The 22,204-nt window shown below is 48.6% G+C and overlaps 1 protein-coding gene across 2 annotated transcripts in view; it reads right to left on the bottom strand.

Moving 5' to 3' along the window:
• The window catches only part of CDHR3 (cadherin related family member 3), a 65,346-nt gene that overhangs the window by 14,611 nt on the left and 28,531 nt on the right, over window positions 1-22,204 (bottom strand). The window contains exons 5-12 of one of the 2 annotated variants that reach the window (XM_045494476.1): window positions 20,492-20,586; window positions 19,592-19,696; window positions 14,356-14,504; window positions 11,918-12,107; window positions 5,688-5,856; window positions 4,058-4,160; window positions 3,065-3,163; window positions 938-1,164 (exon numbers count right to left, since the gene is read on the bottom strand). In XM_045494476.1, coding sequence (XP_045350432.1) covers window positions 938-1,164; window positions 3,065-3,163; window positions 4,058-4,160; window positions 5,688-5,856; window positions 11,918-12,107; window positions 14,356-14,504; window positions 19,592-19,696; window positions 20,492-20,586 — 1,137 coding nt within the window. Of the gene's footprint in view, window positions 1-937; window positions 1,165-3,064; window positions 3,164-4,057; window positions 4,161-5,684; window positions 5,857-11,917; window positions 12,108-14,355; window positions 14,505-19,591; window positions 19,697-20,491; window positions 20,587-22,204 lie in introns of both variants that reach the window. The other variant, XM_045494475.1, reaches the window with a different exon arrangement.

The following is a 22,204-nucleotide window of genomic DNA, read 5'->3' on the forward strand; positions in this document are numbered from 1 at the left end:
GTGTCCCGTTAATTCAAAGCCACTCATCAGAGGGACTGGACTATTCAGGCGATGGGTTATCAGGTGGCTCTCCATTTAAGAGAGAGAGAAATTGGACACAAAGATAAGCGTTGCTCAGACCCCCTTGGAAACTTGGGATCAAAGTTGAGAAATGAACTCCGTCTCCTGACTGAAGCAGTTGTTCCCTGTGTCACACGGGGCTGCCTGCCGCTAGCTATGAGTCTATGTTGCCTATGCTTCCTCACTTTACTGATGGGAAAGACCAAGAAATAGTTGCGTCTTCGTGACCATCATATTACCTTCGGATAATCCGAACCACAGACAGCACAGACCTCTTCAACCCTAGCTACTCAAAGGGCAGCCACGGACCAACTACATCAGCATCACATGAAGCGTGTTAGAAATGCAGATTCTGAGGTCTACTCAGACCTGCGGACTCAGAATCTGCATTTAACCAGATGCTCAACACCAAAAGTTGAGAACCAGCATGGCCCTGGGCAAGGTGCATCATTTTAAGGTCTACCCTATCTGATGCAATGCAGGTGGGGTAGGAACATGACAAAACTACCGAGGAGGGGGGAAACACAGGGCTACAGTACCACATCCCACTATGCATCCCACCACTAGCCTATGCCCACTGCAAAAGCGAAGAGAGATCCGCAGACGGAAGCTTGCCCCACACAGTGCTAATCAATCTTGGTGACCTCCCAAGAGGTCTACGGATGCCACAACCTTGGGTTTATGGATGCCAGTCTTTATTTCCCGGGCTCTGCTAGGTGTGTCCGTGTGTGCCATCCTGGAAACCACTAGACATTTCCTGTTACACCTGCAGGATGGGCTCCATTAAGATTCCTCATTGCTACAGCCACGGAAGGTGCCAGAGAGAGCCCACGTTAGCCAGTCGGGCTGCTATGAACACACCAACAGCCCCACTCACCGTGACTGAGCTTGTGTCCTCACTGCTGGTGGCCTGGATTCTGAGAATATAGACGGGGGTTGTTTCGTAGTCAGCTTTAGTCACCAGCTGGAGTTCTCCTGTCCGGGGATTGATCCAAAATATGTTTGGGGACTGGAAGCTGGCCCCTCCGGTGGAGATGGAGTACACGACGTGGCTTCGGGGGAGGTCTTTATCAGTGGCGTGCACTTGTCCAACCCGGGTTCGAGCTGGAAGAATAAAGCACCTGAGATTAGTACTGCTTTGGGGGTGAGGGGAGGCTCCATGAGCACACATTCTCACTGCCATGGGCAGAAAGACTTTTGGAGGTCTCTTTGCTGTTCAAACTCTGTATGTTTTATGTCTTCTATTCTATTAAAATTAAATCACACTAATGAACACCCACTGGGTAACTGGCCCTAAGATCCAAGCAGTAGAGTAAGGTGTAAAAGACAATCCATGCCTTTATATAGACTCCAAGCCTGCCAGTTATGATGTGATCATAAGCAACATAGCAAAGACCATTTTCATAGGTCCTCACTTTGCCGCCCTGTTGTCTAAATGTCTTCTGCAACTTTCAAATTTTCTGTGTTGAGCATGAATTGCTCTTATAATAAACAAGATAAAAAATAAACAATTTTTATTTTTTAATGTTTATTTATTTCTGAGAGAGAGAGAGAGAGAGAGACAGACAGAGTGTGAGCGGGGGAGGGGCAGAAAGCAAGGGAGACACAGAATCTGAAGCAGGCTCCAGGCTCCGAGCTGTCAGCACAGAGCCCGATGTGGGGCTCGAACTCACAAACCACGAGATCATGACCTAAGCCGAAGTCTGATGCTCAACCAAGCCACCCAGGCACCCCAGAAAAGAAACAATTTTTAAAAGGGTTTAGCAATTGATGATGATTGGAGTAGAGAATTTTAAATACTGTTCCATATTGCTTATTTTACAAAGCTTGTTGGTGGGGCTGCTGGAGTTCTGGCTTGCTTGTTTTGTAGAAGATTTTTCTCATATATTGCACTCCTCAAGGGCTGACACCCCTTATTTAACTATATGGCCCCAGCACTAAGTGCTTGACCCAAAGGAGGTAATCCATAATTGTAATAAGATCTGTGAATTTATAAGAAGACTATTACCGCTGCATTTGTTGGTCACTGGGTAAGGTATAAGGAATTAAAAGGTTTTTTTCAGACCCTCTTTTTATGCTTTGTTTAAAACTTAATGTCAGGAGGGGCGCCCGGGTGGCTCAGTCGGTTTAGAGTCTGACTCTTGGTTTCACCTCAGGTCAGGATCTCACGGTTCATGAGTTCTAGCCTCAAGACGGGCTCCGCAGGGATTCGGGATTCTGTCTCTCAAAACACATAAATAAACTTTTAGGGGCTCCTAGGTGGCTCAGTCGGTTGAGCATCCGACTTCGGCGCAGGTCATGATCTCATGGTCCATGAGTTTGAGCCCCACGTTGGGCTCTGTGCTGACGGCTCGGGGCCTGGAGCCTGCTTCGGATTCTGTGTCTCCCTCTCTCTCTGCCCTTCCCCTGCTCATGCTCTGTCTCTCTCTGTCTCAAAAATAAATAAATAAATAAAACATTTAAAAAATTAAAAAAAAAAACAAATAAACTTTTTAAAAAGTAAGTTTTCTTTAAAAAAAAAAGAGAGAAATCAAGGTGTCAACAAAGGGCAAAAACAGGGAATCCTATTATGGGAGATAAAATGTCTTTATTTTGTTTTTAAATGAAGGAAACCTACAAGTGGGAAATCTTTTCTCTATTTTTAAATTTCTATTCTCTGAGCGAGCTGGATAAAAATCACAGTGGAGACCAAGGGAAAACTTAGGCTACAAAAAAGGGAAGATTAGCAGAATCAGGCACGCAGACAAGGAAGCAATCAGGGGTTTGGAGAAATGCAGTTTAAACAATAGTTTTCAAAATCTAGGTTTCACCTGAAGGGCTCCTCAGCAGTAAGGACAATTTAAAAAGAAATAAGAGGTGCAATAAACACGGATGAGCTGTGAGTTGCTGTGCACAACACCACGCGGGGCCCTTGTGCTGGAGGGAACTTCCCCTCTGCTAAGGGCACGTCTGGATGGAGGAGTCCATCAAGAGCACTGAGGTCTGGGTCTTGTCTGCTACTTACCTGGCCTTAATTCTGACACATCAAATACGTAGGACGGGCTATCAAAGACAAGAGGAAACTCATTTTCTGGCTCCGTGAGGATGTAAATGTAGATGTTATCTAAAAGCAGAGATAGAAAAAAAAATTTTTAATTGTAATACCCCATTTTCACTCATATGTTTATTCACCATGTTTAAAGCACCTGCTGTGTACCAGGCTCTGAGCAAAATAAAGGGGGTGCAAGGTGAATGAGACCTGGTGGGTCCTGCCTTCACAATGCATAGGGCAGTGGCCCTTTACTAAATACATGTACAGGTCACTGTGGACACCAGAGGAAGGGCAGGCTGGCTCACGAGGATATTTAGAGTTACACAAATGGGGCCAGGGTGGAGTGGGGGGGGAGTGGGGGGTGGGTTCTGGGCATGCAAATGGATACCGAAGTATAGAACTGCACGACTCTCGCAGGAAAACTGCAAGCTGGTGGCCTTGTTGGAAAAAGGGGGAGCTTAGGGCTGGGCAACCAGAGCTGAAACCAGAGAGTCAGGCAGGGGCCAGAGATGAAGGTCCTTGTGTGCCAAGCCAGAGACTTTGAATTTGAACTTGACAGCTACCGGGAGACACTTGGAGGGCTTTCAGCGAAGAAGTGATATAATGGTATTTGCATTTCCTGAAAATCACTGTCAGAATGCAGAGTGTGCCCCGGAAAAGGGCAAGACAAAAGCCAGACAGAAAGATCCTTCAAAGACTCTTAGTGTTATAACTGAGCCAAGAAAGAAGAGGTTCTGCATTCTAGCACTGCTAGCAGATGGGGGCAGGGCAGGAGAAAGGACCTGGAGACCGGTTACACGTGCCTGGGAAAGGACAGGAGGAGGCTGGGCTGATTCCCAAGTGTTTGGGTTTCTGAGGTCTCCTTTTGAACACAAATGCCTACCCCAATACCGAGTACTGCCTAGCACAGTTTAGTTGTTGCTACCTGAAATAAAGCTTCACGAAGTCGATAAAAATGATACTTGCTTTTGTGGTAAGGAGGGGCAACATCCTGAACCTGGATTATCACAGCGTACGTATTGCCAGCTGCTAGATTGCTTGTATTTTCATAATCTAGGTCACCAATCAGCTAGGTTAAAACAGAGATAGCACATTGCACAGAGTAAAAACAATCCTTTTAATTCAACCGACAGAGAAGACATTTTCATACACTGTTACTGGATATGTAAAACCTTTCTGGAAAGCAGGTTGCCTATTAGAGGAGCTTTAATGAGTTACATCAATAGCTTTGCTCACTGCTGGGGAATTGATTCAGAAGAATTTACCAGGAGAGGATCTATGTTTCAAGACATTCATCAAGCACTACTGTCCAACAGTAGGGGCTCAAGGTCTCAGCTTAGTTGAAGAGAAACACAATATAGAATCCCATATGCAGGGATGTTTCCATCATTTGAAATATATATGCAGCTGGGGCACCTGGGTGGCTTCAGCAGGTTAAGCGTCCGACTCTTGATTTCAGCTCAGGTCATGATCTCATGGTTCGCGGGTTTGAGCCCCACATCGGGCTCTGTGCTGACAGTGTGGAGCCTGCTTGGGAGTCTCTCGTTCTCTCTCTCTCTCTCTCTCTCTCTGCCCCTTTTCTGCTTGTGTGTGTGCTCTTTCTCTCTCAAAGTAAATAAATAAACTAAACAAATAAATAAATGAAATGAAATGTTTATGGAATATACATAAAATCTATGCACGGAGAAGACAAGAGGGTAATATATCAAAATGTTAGTAGTGGCTATCACTGAATGGTAATGCCGTTTGTGTTTTCTACATTCTACAGTGAAGATGTATTAATTTCCTAAACAGAAAAAAGTAGAAATTATCTCTCAGCTGACACGTGTGCATTAAATTGGTAAGACTTTCTTGGGGGTGGAAGAAGGGCTTGGGATGAGAGGTGGAGACAGGATGCCTGGGGGCTGCCTGTTCTCCTCCCTGAGGCTCTATCTCTGAGGCAAAGACCTCCCCCTACTCCCAGACCACGTCCCCACCTTCTTCTGCCTTCCACTTTCCTCTCCTTCCCCGTCACCCTCTGGCAGGAGCCCTGTAGGGAAAGGTGCACAGCTCATTGAGACCCGCTTTTTACGGCCGGCCGTCTGTCTTCCAATTCTGCTTCTGCCCCTGTGGAGACGCTGTGGAGTGGGGCACCTACACACCCCCGTTTCCTCATTCTCTGTTGGATGTCCAGTGGTTGCACGATGCTGAATTTGGCAAGATACACTCAGGGCCCTGGGCTGGCTTTCTCTCCCCTCACACCTCTCTGGGCCAGAGACGGGCACTCAAGGAAACAAAAGTGCACGAGCCCAGAGGGCTCTAATGTGACTGCAAGCACCGCACTGAACAGACATGCCAAATTGCAATCTCAGGAAAGAATCCAGTCCTTAGCACCCCAGGCACAACTACGCATAACAAATGATTCCCGGAACTTGGGTAAAATAAAGAGCAAATGGGGAAACCAGAGTCACTATTAAGTCTGTCGGTTACCGGTTACCGTCGCTTCGAGAGGGAGTTACCTTGGAAATTGCTCTCTACGGGGCAGCAAAAGCACTAGGCATATCACACCAGCTCCCCCGATGCCCTTTCAATGAGGCAATGACCATGAACTGACCACGATTTTCCCAGAGCCAGCTGGATCCTGTGAAAATCTGCCGCTAACCCCCACTCCAGATGGCGAGCTGAAGTTGAATCGGTTGTTTGGTGCTTCGCTGTCATCGTCAGAGCAGAACTTGTTCAGGTCCAGGAGCGACGTCCCCTTGGCTGCTCTTTCAGGAACCATAATGCTGGCGAAAAGACACGATTCAATATTTTCCCCCAACAAATGGTGATTGAGTGTTGCTCCTGACAGGGGCCCTGGGCTAGACACCTCTGCTTTAATTTCCGTTCAAAGCCAGTCCGCAGTCATTGTGGTTACCGCCTAATGGGTTCCCTGCTCTGCCCTTCCCTCCTTTCAGACTATTCTTAACACAGCAGCCGGAGGGATCCTGTTAAAATGTCAGGTCACCTCACTCCTCTGCTCCTAAATCCCACATGGCTTCTCATTTCACTCCAAGTCCTCACTTTGATCTAGGGGGCTCTTCCCGATGTGCGCCCCTGCCTTGCTCAAAGGCTCCTTGTCTGCTCCCACCTTGGGCCTCCTGGTGCTCCTCGAACTCTCCCCAGGCTCTGGCCTCAGGCCATCCCACTAGCTTCACAATGCCCTTCCCACAGGTCCAAATGGCTCACACGTGCACTTCCTTTAGTCTCCAATCAGTGTCACCTTCTCAGGAGGCCACCCTGGTGACCCTCTCTGAAATGTCAGCCTCTCCCGCCCCTTGCTCCCTCTCCTGTTCCCCTCCTTCATTTTTCGTCCTTAGCGTGACCGTTTTCCAATACACTACATGGTTATTTATCCTGTTTATCTCCTATTTCCCCTCCTGGAAAGTAAGCTCCATGAGGACAGGGACCTCTGTCTGCTTTGTTCTTGGCATGCTCACTAATGTTTGTTGGATGAATGAATGTTGACCCAGGAGACTAGCGCAGCTGTGAAGAAGAATAAGAGGGAAATAGAAATTCTGTCCTGCCTGCCAGGGGTTTATGACCTGGTTAGGGAGAATCCTGGACCCCTGCACACCTCACTTCCCACGATTTGAAAATTGGGTATTCTGCCACCTGTGTTCTAATACCTCTGATGTCATAAAAGCATCTCCTAACACCTTAGTATCATTCACCCAATAGAAGTGTGGTTTTTTTTTTTAATGTTTAGTTATTTTTGAGAGAGAGAGAGACAGAGCATGAGCAGAGGTGGGGACAGAGAGAGATGAGACACAGAATCCAAAGCAGGCTCCAGCCTCTGAGCTATCAGCACAGAGCCTGACACGGGGCTCGAACTCACAGATCGCAAGATCATGACCTGAGCCAAAGTCAGACACTTAACTGACTGAGGCACCCAGGTGCCCCTAGAAGTGTTCTTTTTTTTTTTTTTAATTTTTTTTTAACGTTCATTTATTTTTGAGAGAAAGAGACAGAGCATGAGTGGGAGAGGGGCAGAGAGAGAGGGAGACATGGAACTGGAAGCAGGCTCCAGGCTCTGAGCTTTCAGCACAGAGCCCAACACGGGGCTCGAACTCATGAGTGGTGAGATCATGACCTGAGCCAAGGTCAGGTGCTTAACTGAGTGAGCCACCCAGGCCCCTAGGGGTGTTTTTTAATTGAAGTTTTTATTTATTTATTTGAGAGAGAGAGAGAGAGAGAGAGAGAGAGAGAGAGAATGAGTGGGGAGGGACAGAGGGACAGAGAGAGAGGGAGACACAGAATCTGAAACAGACTCTGGCTCTGAGCTGTCAGCACAGAGCCCAACATGGGGCTCGAATTCACGAACTGAGAGATCATGACCTGAGCCGAGGCCAGATGCTCAACCGACTGAGCCACCCAGGCTCCCCCATATCATCTCTTAATGGCATCTAATGTGGGATCTGGGCTCAACAGATGTCTGAAGAGAAACATCTGACAGCAAGGATGGTTTGGGGCTGTTGAGGATAACTGGGCTTATTTCCTGGAAAGCATTTTTTCTGACAGGTGCATCTTTGGCAAAGACAACCTCTGTTTCAGCAGAATCGGGGTCCACATATTTTCATTCCTGTCTTGACTGTACAAAGTCATAGTTTTATTCATAAGTGCTTAGAATAGGTATCACTTATTAAGCACCAACTATATACTGTATCATAACAAGCAATTTAAAAACAGTATCTCTAGGGATGCCTGAAGGGCTCAGTCAGTTAAGCATTGGACTCTTGATTTCAGCTCAGGTCATGATCTCAGAGTGGTGAGATTTAGCCCTGTGTGGGGCTCCATGCTGGGTGCGGAGCCTGCTTAAGATTCTCTCTTTGTCTTTTTCTCTCTCAAAACAAACAAACAAACGAACAAAAAAACTCAAGGGGCACCTTGGGTGGCTCAGTTGGTTAAGTGTTCAACTCTTGGTTTCGGCTCAAGTCATGATCTTGCAGTTCGTGAGCTCGAGCCCCACATAAGGCTCTGTGCTGCTTGGAATTCTGTGTCTCCCTCTCTCTCTGCCCCTCCCCTGCTCATGCTCTCTCTCTCTCTCTCTTTCTCTCTGCCTCTCTCTCTCTCTCTCTCTCAAAACAAATAAACATTAAAAAAGGTTTTTAAAAAAAAACCCAAAAACCAAAACTGAAAAAACAAACAGAAAAACACTATCTCTAATTCTCTGACCTTCAAGAGCTTTGGATTCTTGTCTCCATTTTACAGGTGAAGAAAGAGTGGTTCAGAGTGGTTTCAAGACCTGTCCAACAAAGCTGGTCCAGGCAGGCATGCTTCTCTATTGTCTGTGTTAGTAAATTCTATTTAAGGCCCATCAGTGAATCTCCAGACCCACAGACAGTTTGGGGATCTGGACCTCGACTCCAACTCTCTGGAAGCCAAGGTGATGCATCATCCAAGGAATCCAGGATCCCGAAGCCAGACCTGTCACGCACTCTGCCTCTCAGGGCTGCCTAGCGTGTTTTCATTCTTCCCTGACGGTCAGAATTTTTCCCCCAAATGCGTGACTTGGAAAGCCGCTTCCCTCTCATTCATCAAGCCCTGCCTCAAAGGCCGGCTGCCCTCGCTCCCAGCCATCTGACCACGTTCCCTCCCCACGCAAAGGTGACTGGCCCAGCGGCAGTCAGAGTGTGCTGACCTTCTCCGCCTCTGGCTCACAAACCGCTTGCAAAGCGCCTTCAGCCAAGCGCAGGACAATTTACAACCAGAGCGGGGGCTGTCACGGCGCCTTTGATGCCTCCTCCCGGCCCAGGGCTCATTCATCACCAGCCTGGGAAAGCCGCAGGGGCCTCAGCGCTAAGGGCTATCTCCATCTCTAGGCCGGCCAGAGAGCCTGCAGGGACCGTGTGACCCAGGGGGGCGGCCGGGGGCTGGGCACACAGCCACCTACCTCGGACCCACTGCATGCTGGCGCCCTCCCACTCTCTTCTACCTGCTCTCCCAGACTCCCCTGCCGGGACCATGCCAAGAGCCCTGAAGAAGGAATAAATCTTCAGGGACATGTGTTGTCAGAGCTGGTGGCTGCACCGTCCTGTTCTGTGTGGTTTTCACCCGCCCGGGTGCTCTGGCATGGTGGGAGTGGAGAAGGTGGTAAGGGTAGGTGGTGGGTGATGCCCCTGGAGTTTGCGAATGGGGCCAGGTTTTTGGAATAGAGACTTCCACCTCCGGGACTGCAGAAGGAGCCCTTCTGTGGCCCCTCCTCACACCTCGGCTTTCACAGGCTACCTGCAGGTTGGACAAGCCCTGAGGAGCGACATTGCTTAGAGCTACTTCAGTCATCAATACCATTAGTCCGGTTACTCCCTGGCATTGACCTTCAGGGCTAATTTGGAGAGAAGATTATCAAGAACAGAGCTCTTCATGGGCTTGCCCGGACAGTCGAGAATATTCACATTGTGGTTTTGCCAGCTGCTATGGAATGCAGTCTGCAAACCGTCATTCCACATGCCTGGGGAGTCTGGCTTGCAGGAAGCCACAGGACGCACTTGCAGAAGTGCACCAGGAGGGGAGGAAGTGCACAAGGAAGGTTGGAGACAGCGTGGTCCTCTGTAGTCATTGCTTCTCAGAGTTCTGACGCCTCAACCCACACCCTCCACTTCTCAGGGTAGCGGAGCAAAGAAGAGCAGGGAGGACCCAGCAGGGCAGGGCATTAGGACAGGAAATCCTCCCGCCCCCGGGTGCACAGAGCCACCCAAGAGTGCTAGCATAGATTTCAATTTTCAAAGAAAGTGTGACCCCACATGTCATCTCTGCTCCATCCCCCGGGCCCAGACTCGGTTACCAGAGGTGGGTTCCATTTCTGCGTGTGAGAGTGTGGAAGTCACAACCCTAACTACCCAAGGCAACCATTCCCACCCATCAAACAGACTCTTAGGTTAGGGTTGGGATAGAAACCTATCACCTGGTCAAAGCTATTATTGACTTGATGGGGGCCTCAGCAGGCAGCAGATGGCAAATTAGGATAATTCTAGGAGGGTTTGGTAAAGGGACTATTACAAAGGTGCACACACTGGGGTTTATGGAAATCCCAAGGGAAGAGCAGGACTCTCAGGGCTGGTAAGAGTGGAGCTCCTTTACCACCTCTTGGCCCAGAGGAGCCTGTGGAGGGAGCAGTTCCCGAAGCTGGAAAGAGACAGATGGCTGTGCAGAGGACTGGCTTATAGGATATGGAGATTTCAGGAGTTGGGGGGACATCTCCAGCTAACAGGCATGGAGCCAGATGGGTAAATACCCCGACTTTACTCTGCCCCTTATTCCAGGGCTTCCCATTGGCCAACCAGAAGCTGCAGGACAGGGGGCCAAGTGCTAACCACATGGGTCAGCCCCCCACAGAGCAGGGTGGTGTAGTGTGGAGGCTGGATCTGAAGAGGCAAGTAGGATGTGTCCAAAACTGGGTTTAATTGTTCTGATACCAGACTCTAGGCCACACTGAATTTTAGCATCATGCTGGGCAGGCCAACGGAGAAAACAGGGAGACCTTCATACCCATAATAAAGGAATTTATTTATATTTCTATTGCTAACCCTCGACAATCTTTGTCCTTTGTCCTAGGGTCCTTTGTCCTTTGCATGGCCACACTATAGATTGGATCTGTGTCCAAAGTCACCTGGAGCTTAAAAAGTGACCTTGCAAAACCTGTCAAAATGAACTCAGAGGAGGACTCTCACCGTGGGGACCTCTGAAAAGGGGACCTGCTTGGACATGATTGAACCTTGCTCCAGATGTAGGGCACTCTCCAGATACCAGTGTCACTGTGGAGGTGCCCTCCCGCCCCCATAAGGAGCCACCTTCATCGTTCCAAAAGACTGGAGACTAGCAAGTAAGAAGCCACAGAGAAGCAAGTAACCCCGGGAATACTGATATGGCATTTAGACAAAATACTTAGTAGGGAGATAGTGCCATTTTCAAAAAGGCATATTGAACCAGACACAAGGGACCTTATTTTTATTTAAAAAATTTTGTTTAATGTTTATTTACTTTTGAGAGAGACAGAGCGCAAGTGGGGGAGGAGCAGAGAGAGAGAGACAGAGAATCCAAAGCAGGCTCCTGGCTCTGAGCTATCCTCACGGAGCCCGGTGTGGGGCTCGAACTCACAAACTGTGAGATCGTGACCTGAGCTGAAGTCGGACACTCAACCGACGGAGCCACCCAGGCACCCCAAGGGACCTTATTTTTAACTAACACTGAATAGATTGTGACACAAAGAATAGGTCAAAATGTGCAAAATCACTTGTTTCTGCATTTCCCCCCTTTTGGTTACCTTTTGTGTATGGGCAACTAAGTTGTGTAAGGTGAATTAGACGCTTTGTTTTGTTTTAAGTAAATACTTGGTTTGATTTATTCCTATTCCTGGTGGTGTGTTTCTCTGGGAGCTCCCGGCTACTGATCCTAAGTGTCAAGTATCTATTATAACTGCCAACAGCACTGTCTTGCCACTGGAGGCAATAAATAAAGAAAAGGCACACTCCAGAGAGGGTCCCACAAATCCCCGTGGTACTTTTCACCAAAGAAGTTGAACACGCTATAGAAGAGAGCAAGAATTTTTTTTTTTTTTTTTTTTTTTTTTTTTTTTTTTTGGCCAGAGTACAAAAGTGGAGGAAGGAATCAATGAAAAAGAAAGAAAATAAAGAGAAGGAAGAAAAAAAGGATCAAGAAAGAAAAACCTATCAACTAAATCAGACACCCCAAGTATGTTGGCTTACGTTCTTGAGGCCTGTCCCAGGTGCCCATGATTCTTTGATTCCTGTCAGAGAAGCCACAAGTTTGAGGACCACCAAAGAGGAGGGCCGCCCCGCACGTGACTACCTGAAGGTGAACTTGGTGCACGTAGGAGCGTTGTCATTAATGTCTTCCACAATGAAGGTTATCTGCATGCGATTCTCTTGACTCCCCGAGGGTCTGTCCTTCACCAGAACTTCCAGAGAAATGGTGGGATTTTGTCTTAATTGACCTGCATCTCGGTCTAGCCTGTGGGCCACTTGGATCGTACCGGTCACTAAGGAAGCAAATGCAAGGACATCACTCTTTGGAGACTTGAAGGCGATTGGAATGATCATTGTGATAGGAGGACTGGCTTGCATGGAGAATACCCTTTGTACAAACACGTGTTTACAAACTCATGTAAGTTCCTGGATTAGACATTGATCGGGGTGCTTAGCCTGACCCTTCTAGAACTTTTCACCTCTAACTTCAGGGCTGGGCCCCTGGCAGCTGTTCCTTACCTATAGTTGACCAGACTGGTAGACAGCTGACTCCAGTTTGACCCACTAGTTCTCTTACTGGGGAATGTGTAACAAAGAGACACAAGTCAGGCTAACAGGGGAGTTACAGGTCAGAGACCAGAACTCTAGCTGCGAGGGTGGTCGGGGCAGAGTCGATTCACACTTTTCCTGTGCCTCATGAGCTACCCAGGGTCCTGCTGATATGTGTCCCCTACCTTTTTTTTTTTTTTTTTTCCTCGAGCTTGGTTTGGCTTGCTTTCATTTCTGTTACTTGCGACCAGAGTCTTTTTTTTTTTTTACTTTTTTTTTTTAACGTTTATTTTTGAGACAGAGAGAGACACAGCATGAATGGGGGGAGGGTCAGAGAGAGGGAGACACAGAATCTGAAACAGGCTCCAGGCTCTGAGCCATCAGCACAGAGCCTGATGCGGGGGTCGAACTCATGGACTTTTTTTTTTTTTTAATTTTTTTTTCAGAGTCTTAATAAATACACTCCAAAAACCCACTGCGTTTGTTAAACATTGCATTCGCAATACTAGAGTGAACAGAATTCTAAGCCATGGTTGTTCATCGCTATACCATCAGACAAGTGAGGTCCTTGATGACAGGACACTAGAAAGTTTTCAGAGATAGGGCACAATTATTGCCTTGGCCTGCCTCTCCTAGGACCAGACATCCTTTGCTGTAAAGCCTATGTGGCAAATAGCACATTGTGTTTCTGGGATTGTCCGATGCTGGGCTCCACAAAATCACGTAAAGTGAAGTCCTTTGGAAGGACGTGATAGAAGCTTAAGAGGTGGTGTAGCCTAGGAGGGGGGCTCTGGAGCCACAGCCTTTGGTCTGTCTGTATCTCTACTTCACAACCCACAAGCTGTGAGGCCTTAGACAAGTCACTTACCCTGCCCAAGTCTCTCTCTAAGCTTTATTTTCCTCATCTACGAAGTGTGGATTATGATAGCATATTGGCTTGCTGTGTTGAGTTCTTAAGATGGAATACATGTACATCACCTAGTATATAGCACCTGGTGTATGCTAAGACCCCAATAAAAGATGGCTAACACAGGAGGCGGAAACTCTCCTTCTCCACACTGACATGTTTAGATGGGAAAGTAACTCCCAGCAACCCAGGAGATTGATCTAGATTGATGCAGTCCAACATGGTAACCACTAGCCACATGTGGCTCTTTAGCACTTAAAATGTGGCTAGTCCAAATTGCAATGTGTGGTAAGTACAAAATGCTTTAAAGACTCGGTACAACAAATGATCATGTTAAATATGCCACAAGTAACTCTAAAATATTAGTTACATGTTAATGACAATATTTTGGATGTGTTGGGTTCCATAAAATGCCTTATGAAAGTTCGTTTCGCCTGTTTATTTTTACTTTTTAAACATGTGGCTACTGAACTTTAAAATTACATATGTGGGCAGGGGCACCTGGGTGGCTCAGTCAGTTAAGCATCCAACTCCTGGTTTCGGCTCAGGTCATGATGTCACAGTTCATGAGTGCGAGCCCTGCATCAAGCTCTGTACTGATGACTCGCGGAGCCTGCTTGGGATCCTCTCTCTGTCCCCCTCTCTCTGCCCCTCCCTTGCTTGCACTCTGTCTCTCTCTCTCTCAAAAGATAAACATTAAAAAAATTACATACGTGGGCTTCCACTCTATTTATTTTGGACAGTGCTGGTGTGGATTCTCTTTTCAGAAGACTTCAAGGTACCCTCAGGAGAGTGCACTCATCCATTGTTAGATACCCACCTGCTTCAACGGTGAAGTAGTGATGTGATATAGCCGGCCACCCTGGGGCCCCCATTCAGAGTCCCCGGCCCCTCTGCCAGCTGCTTTTAATACACCTATTACCCTGGTAAGTTATAATACTCCAGGCAGAAAGGCATGCCCCAGACCAAAAGACAGATAAAATATTTGTAAAACAATCCAAATGGCTAGATTAAAGATGCACAGAAAGGTGAATGAGTGTGTGTGTGTGTGTGTGTGTGTGTGTGTGTGTGTGTGTGTGACTTACACTGGTTGATCACGAAATAGCTGTTAGCAGTGGTGATGCTGTAGAGAAGGAAGCCGGTAGAACCTTTATCATCGGGGTCCTCAGCTGTGATATTGGCCACAATGGTGCCCGCATCCAGCTCCTCGGGGATCGAGTACACTCGTGCTGGGCTGCAGCAGAAGTACAGCAGACACGGCTAATTTTCAGGGGCACGGGAGGGAGGAGTCTGGGAGGTGGGTATTTTGGTTAGTGCTAAATATAGCACTGAGCTTTTGAACTTGCATCTGCTCGCTCAGAAAGAGAACTCAGCAGCTGAAAGGAGGGGTGGCCGGCTTTTGTATTTCCAGAGCTCCCGTCCCTGTGGATGCGAAGAAAGTGCCACGCTGTTACTGCAACCATTGACAGTGGCCTCGGCCTCTGACTCCGCGCACGCTTGATGCCTTTTCAGATCAGCCAGGGCATTAACATCTTTCGCAATAAGGATAGTTGGCCTATCCAGCCATCTTCTCTCCTTGTGCATTTCTTGTGCAAAAGCTCCCTGAATTATTTTACGAAATCCATCTGGACACAATGTCCACAGCTAACAGATTCCTGACTCCCACCCTATGGCTGGCACAGGAAGCTGTGATAATAAACTGCAAACGCTTTTTATTTTTTCTTTGTCTTTTTGGTTATTTTTTTAAATAATTTTTTTTAGTGTTTATTTTTGAGAGAGGGAGAGAGACAGAGTGAAAGCAGGGGAGGGGCAGAGAGAGAGGGAGACACAGAATCCAAAGCAAGCTCCAGGCTCCGAGCGGTCAGCACAGAGCCCTACACGTGGCTCGAACTCATGAACTGTGAGATCATGACCTGAGCAGAAGTCCAACACTTAACCTACTGAGCCACCCAGGCGCCCCCCCACCCCACCTTTTTTTGCCTGAGGAGGCAGAATTTACATACAGAACTTGTGCACCTTTCTGAGTTGCATTTATCTTAAGGTCAGGTCTCTGAACGGAGGAATGAGCCCCCCTCTGGCAGAAGCCAAAGTCAGTGCACTTGTCCTCCATGGATGACTTCTTACAAGATACCACCAAACCGCCAACCCACCCATCTTCCTCAGACTCCCACTGTCTTTGGAAAAGGCTGATAATAAGACAGAGAGGTTCAAGGTTTTAACTACACAACTTGGGTACATTGAGTAATTTTGAATGCACCAAGGAAGGTTTATTGTTTGGAATAACCCTGCAGGAAATCTTTTTGCCGAGGGAAATCATTTCAGTGGGGCAAATAATCACCTCTGATTTACCAGTTTTGTAAGTTAGGATTTTCCCACGTGGGATCTTCCTTTAGAGGGGAACTCTATATCTCAGGTTTAAATGATCGCATTCATTTCATGAGCTCAGAATTTTTCGATTCTGTCTCATCTTCTCTGTAGGGTAGATGGGACCAGAGGGAAGAGGAAGAAGAGGGATCCTTCAGCCAGCATCAGAGGCAGGCAGAGAGAGGCTGCAACCAGGCTCTCCCTCACCGGGGCTTCCTCCTGAGTCCTGAGCCTGCCCCCCACCCCCGACAACATTCCCAAGGTGACCTCCTGTTGGTGCTCCCCATCGTTGGGGGGACAGTAATCTTGTTTAGGCCAAGAGGCCACCCCAGTGCTCTCCACCTCTCCCCTCCCAATGCCTCACGGAGGCTGCCCATTGATCCATTTACTTGCCTGACCCTCTTCTCAGTGAATCTGGGGGTGGCCTACTGATGGGTCAGGAATAGCTAAGTGGGGTGTGAGGGGCAAGGGGCAGGAAACAAAACCGGAGCCAGAGGGGAGAAGGAGGTAGCCCCAGCTCCCAAAGCCCCTACGTCTGTTATGTGAGAGTTCCTGTTTCTAAGGTGTTCTGTTTTTTTCTTTGGTTACTCTGAGTGGGTTCCGTTAACTTCCAACAAAGAGATTGCGAGGACCTCTGTGCTACCTTGCCTCTGCTTCTTAACGTGTGGTCACTGCACGGTCCACAGGCTCCCTGGGGATTCTGGATCTGAATGCAGAACTCGGGCCAGCTGCAGACCACTGAATCGAGATCTGCATTTTCACAAGATGCCCAGGGATTTGTATGCACTTTAAAGTTTGAGAAAGAATTCTGGGGCGCCGGGGTGGCTCAGTCGGTTAAGCGGCCGACTTTGGCTCAGGTCATGATCTCGTGGTCTGTGAGTTCGAGCCCCGCATCGGGCTCTGTGCTGACAGCTTAGAGCCTGGAGCCTGTTTCAGATTCTGTGTCTCCTTCTCTCTGACCCTCCCTTGTTCGTGCTCTGTCTCTCTCTGTCTCAAAAATAAATAAACGTTAAAAAAAATTTTTTTTTTAAGTTTGAGAAAGAATTCTCGTAAGGAAACAGCAGAGGTGACAACCACAGATAGCCAACCTGTCATAGGACAGAGGACACCTTGGGAGGAGGATCTTCTTCCTCCTACCTGCCCTTCTTCCTTCTAAGACAGTGGTTCTCAGCTGGGGGTGATTATCTTGGTTGTCACAACTAGGGGGAGGGGCTGCTATTGGCATCTAGGGAGTAGAGGCCAGGGACGCTGCTGAATACCACAGCGCACAGGACAGCCCCACCCCAGGAAGCATCCAGCTCAAAATGTCAAGAGTGCAGTTGTTTAAGACACCCTGTTCTGCAGCCCCATCTGGTCCATGCTGGGCACTCCAGGAAATCCGGTCCCTGTGAAGGGAACCAGTCAGGCTATTGGTGAGTGCAGAGCTCCTCAGGCACACCATTCTCTCCTTTGCTGACCTGATATTGAGGCTGGCAGAAGGCAAAATCTTTGGTTTATTTGGTCTGGGCACCCATGACCCAAGTAGGTATAAAATATCATTGAACATGGAGGTGTTACCCTCAGCCCACAGCTGAGATCTATTCAAGAGCAGCAAAGCCAGGTGTCCCGCAGCCACTGACAGGGTTAAGCTCCGATATCACTTACATTCCCACACCCTCCTCTGCCATAACACCAGATCACCAGGACCTGGACGAGGGGGAGACAAGGGCCAATGGCCACACTCACAGGGAAGGGCATGAATCCCGGATGGCCTCAGACGGCTTCATCGTTACAAATGACTTTGTGGTAAGTGCATAGAGTGCGTGTGCACCGTGAGACCCTAGGTTGAAAAGGACAGTGGGTAAATACAAAAGAAATGGACAGCAGGGGACAGACTGCCCGAGTCTAAGGTAAAGTGCTCTGCAAAAAACAACAAGCATTGTGCTTGCTATGTAGAGAGTAAATAGAAGTCAAGTACTTTTATAATAACGTGCTCGACTGTAATAATAGCAGAATCCTAGAGTACACATCTCGAGTCCACAAAGCATTCAGATGTTTGTCACCACCCAGGGAGACAATGGTGAGCCGCTTTCAGCAACGCAAACAGTACCTGCTTTGGCTGTATGGATTGCAGGACCTCACCAAAGGGTAAAGATAGAAGACTTGTTTCCACATTCCACAGTCCTACGTCACATTCCAATTCCGTGTACTTGAGTCAGTTCGAGGATTGAATTGCGTTAATTCCGAATTAAGTAACTTAATGGGTGGTCCTAGCACTGGTTTTGGGGGGAAAGAAGGGTCATGGCTCACGGGAACCAGAGTCAGGACAGCCACTCTGCCCCCGTGCTTCCAGGGACAGGCTCTCACAGACCCATCCCTACCCACACCCATGGATCGCCGTTTGAAACGGAGTGAAGTGATTTGTTACAAAATGCTTAAATGGTCACAAAGATCATGCTATCTGTCTGGAATGGGGCCCAACAGGTGCATTTCCAAAAATGAGAACCAGAGTTCCAGACCTATTTCTGGGGGTCCCTGTAACCAGCCAACTTCATGTTCTCTTTCTGCTGAGGCCACTTGCTTTATTTTGGAAGACACGGTCCAAACCAGATAGTTCTGTGCCTTGGGAGAACTTCTCGTTTTCCCCATTGCGATTCCCTTAGCCTGCTCCCCCACCTCACAGATGGGAAGGTGGGGGTGACATTGCAGAACACGTTGGCTCTGGCCCTGCGGCCGTCACCCGCCTCTGGGGGTTCCTGATAAATCCGCATTGCTGTGTTGGCTAATACTTGAGTCTGAATCCAGGCTGGGATGTCACGGCTATTTATAAACTGCCTGTACTGTGCTCCTGGAGGAACCCGTCAGCAGAAATGCATTGCATCATCCTTCTGAGCTTAACCTGGCAACGGACGTTGATGGGAAGCGTTACGTGGGAGTGTATCTGCTGTCGCTCGCTCCACGTTGACATCCGGCAACAGGGCTGCAGACGGTTAGCATCCAGAAGTTTCACAACTGTGGCGTGTTTTGCCAAATGGTAGCAGGTTGGCCTGCGAATGGGGTGGCCTTAATACCTCCCAGTCTCAGAACACTTCTGCAAGCATTCCGTGTAGTTCTGGGGCCCAGTGGCTTTTCGTTGGTGGAGTCTCCTGAGCTGAATTTATTCACAGCCATTAAATCAGTTATTAGCACTTAGCAGGCCGGTGGTTCTGTCAGTTTCCTTGTGGCTGGCTCCGGAACCCGCCTCAGCAACCGGGGCAGGAAGAGTCCGGCAACCAGCAAGCCAGGCTGTTTGCAGGGTCGTATGCTAGCTCAGAATGCCACCTTCCCCTCCTAAACCCCTACCTATGACAGGCTTGGGGATCCCCTTTATGCCTGGGCTGGTGCAGGCCCATTCCCACAGGCTCCCCGCATCAGACTCACCTCACCTCTGCCGGGTGTAGGAGCTGCCAGATACAGCCACATCTCTTTTCCGGACCCCCCCGGCCCGTGGCGGAAGACACTTAGAGCACCCCACAGTGGGCAGGCCTCCTAAGTATCATCGAAAGAGACCTCTCCTCGGTCAGAGAGGATAACGTTCTACCAGTGGTCTTTATAGAGTCTTGACTGACGACGCGTGCCCTAGGATCTTGCTATTATTCATGCTGAACAGTCGATTATAAAAGTACCTTTTACACGTGCCCAGTGGCCAGCTGCACTCCAGGGGCACCGTGTCCGGCCCCTCCTCCCTCCCCAGCTCACCCACAATCCCCGATGCGGAGGAAAGGGGAGCCAAGGTGGAAGATGGCAGTCCAGAGGCTCAGAGAGAGAGGACACTGAAGCTCTCAGGTCTCTTGTGTCTCCTCCGGGCCGGGGAGGCCCGGGAGGCTCCCTATCGGGGAACTATCCCTCTGTCTTGTATGAAATGCGTCTGAGAGAGCTGGGCCGCCTGGGAGAGATGATGGCTGTGGCCCACGGAGCCCTGCACGCCCTCAGGCCTACCTGGTAAAGCGAGGGACTTCATCGTTGATGTTCACAATATTCACGTGGAGCGTCGTGGAAGCTTGGAGCCCTTGGCTATCTCTCACTCCAGCAGTGAGGTAGAAACTGGCAGGGAAACATTGCATGTCAGCGAATCAAGCTTTGCTGACATTACCTTAAAACGGAGTGGGGTGGGGGGAATGGGGAGGGGGGGAGGGGGAAAGAAGCCTGCTCCTTTCTGGCCACCTTCCTTCACGTGCTCACACAGAGTCCGAACTGCCACCCCCACCCTTCTTTCCTCGCCTCTAAAACCCACGCCTCCACTTTTCTCTCACCCCATAGTCCTTATTCCCCGGGGGCTGCTCACGTCTGCCATGTTGCACACTGGATCTCTGCTGTTCCTCATGATATCCCTGCAAACAGGTATCATGCCCATGGGAGGAAACCGAAGTTCCCATGGATTAAGTAACTGGCCTGGTTCTCAGACCAGGCAAGGAGCCAAGAGCCAAACCTGGGTTGGACCCTTGTCACCCTGTGTGTTTGCATCCTCAAACCCTGGTCTCTCCTCACCTCTTTCCTCAGCTGCCTGCTCGCCTCCACCCTGCTGCTGTAATGTCAGAAAACAGCTCTGATGGCAACCTCTCCCAAGCCAGAAAGGCACCTGAGGCAAGCCTCCAGATTCTTGGAGACACATCTCCCACACCTCCATTCTTGTTATCTGGAGATGAAGATTTGGGAGCGGGGAGGAGGCTTTCCAGAGAATTTTATTCCTTCTTTCTTTTGGGGGCTCACTACCCTCTGAACTCAGCAGGAAAGCAGCAAACCACTCAGGGCCTCCCTCACTGCCCTCAAGCTGCACGATGCGTGCTCCTGGACCCTCAGATAAATAGTCCTTCAAGCAAGGTCATTGGCAAAGGCTACCTGCTGTGTCCTGCTTCAAAGTCAAATTCTGTTGTGGAGAAGAGGGTCCCACTAGCAGACAGTCTGAAGTTCACTGAGGGGGATATCAGGAAATACTGAAAAACAAGGAAGCAAAGAATGTAACTAAGAGTACCTATTCATCTTTCCCCTGGAGACTAGTTTGTTCAAATCGCATTTTATATTCTTGGCCCACGGAACATTCCTGATGCATCGGGAGGCGGCCCAATGTGTAGTTCTTGGACTTACCGGTTCCTGACTCAAGAAAGCTCTGGATCTGCTGGTCTGAGTCTCTGACCTGAGAAACCACACCCTGAGGAGCTGGTCCCCAGGTCCTGCCTCAATTGCAGACGAGTGTAAGGGTGTCCTGTCTATGCCCTCTGCTTCTGAGTCTAGTCTCCCTATCCCTGTTGCCATGTTCTCACGTTTGCTTCTCAGGATGATGTCTGGCTTTCAGTCTAGGTCTTGGCTTTAGCCAACACTGTTTAAACACAGCTACCATGCATTAGGTAATAGGACAAGACTGAAGTAAACAAGATCTGGTCTCTACCCTTAAAAGAAATTAGGATATAGTGGGGTGCAAAAACGCTCACAAACCTTGTTCACTGAAATGACAGAAGGGAAAAGGGAAGGGACAGGTGGGAGAGAAAAAAGAAAGTTAACAGGGCCTCAAGTCCAAATTGGAAGGTGGTTTGGAGCTATAGAAGGGCTATTTTAGAATCTGATCTCAGGTTTATGGCCACTGGTCAAGTCCTTGCACATCTTGGGGAGTTAAGAGTCTCATCTTTTATGGCTCCCAGTGCCCAGCCCAGCTCTCTTGGTGACTCCCTGCCTACCACCACTCTTTCTACCTGGGAACCAACTGCAGGACTAACTACACAGCCCATTAAGGGCCAGCCCACGGGAGGACCACCTCCGTGCTACCCATGGGTGCTCATCAAGACTGCTTCTAAGCTCCCATCATGGGGTCAACAAAGCAGACAAAGGACCTGGATCAGAAGAGCTGAGTCCAAGTTCTGGTCCTCACCACAGGATCTGGGACAAGTCCGTTCCTTGCCTATAATATATGGAGAAGACCACCAAGTGCTCCTCCATGTTATTGTGAGGGTTAAATCAGAGTGAACACTTGAAAATGTGAAGATCCACAGCAACACTCAAGGCTTACGTATTTATAGCCATTTGTTCCAAAGGGCTTTAAGGTCTGAAGCTTTCATTATTTCCTAGTAGGATGAGACATGATCTACCCTAAAGGCCTTAGGTCTCTGGATCAAATAATCAGTGGAGATTTTGCAATCAGAGCCACAGCCCCTGAAGTCTAGAATCAAAGGAAACACAGCCAAGGTTTCCAACCTGGCGATTTGCTGTGTCGTGTGATCACAGCTGAGCTCCCCGTAGGAGAGAGAATGCACAGAAAACAGATTAAAGGTCTCATCAGGAGCCAATAGAAGGTTTTTAACCACTTCCCTGACTGCAATAAAACATATTGTTTACACACAAATTAGGAAAGAAAGAAAAGTATTTAAAAAATACCCAATATTAGTCACCTGTAAAATCCCATCATTTTCACGAATAGCCTTCTGGGTTGTTTTGTTTTGTTTTGTTTTGTAAGTAGGCTCCATGCCCAGAATGGAACCCAGCACAGGGGCCAGCACAGGGCTTGAACTCATGACTGTGAGATCAAGACCTGAGCTGAGATCAAGAGTCAGACGCCTAACA

This window comes from Leopardus geoffroyi, chromosome A2, assembly GCF_018350155.1.
Source record: "Leopardus geoffroyi isolate Oge1 chromosome A2, O.geoffroyi_Oge1_pat1.0, whole genome shotgun sequence".
NCBI lineage: Eukaryota > Metazoa > Chordata > Mammalia > Carnivora > Felidae > Leopardus > Leopardus geoffroyi.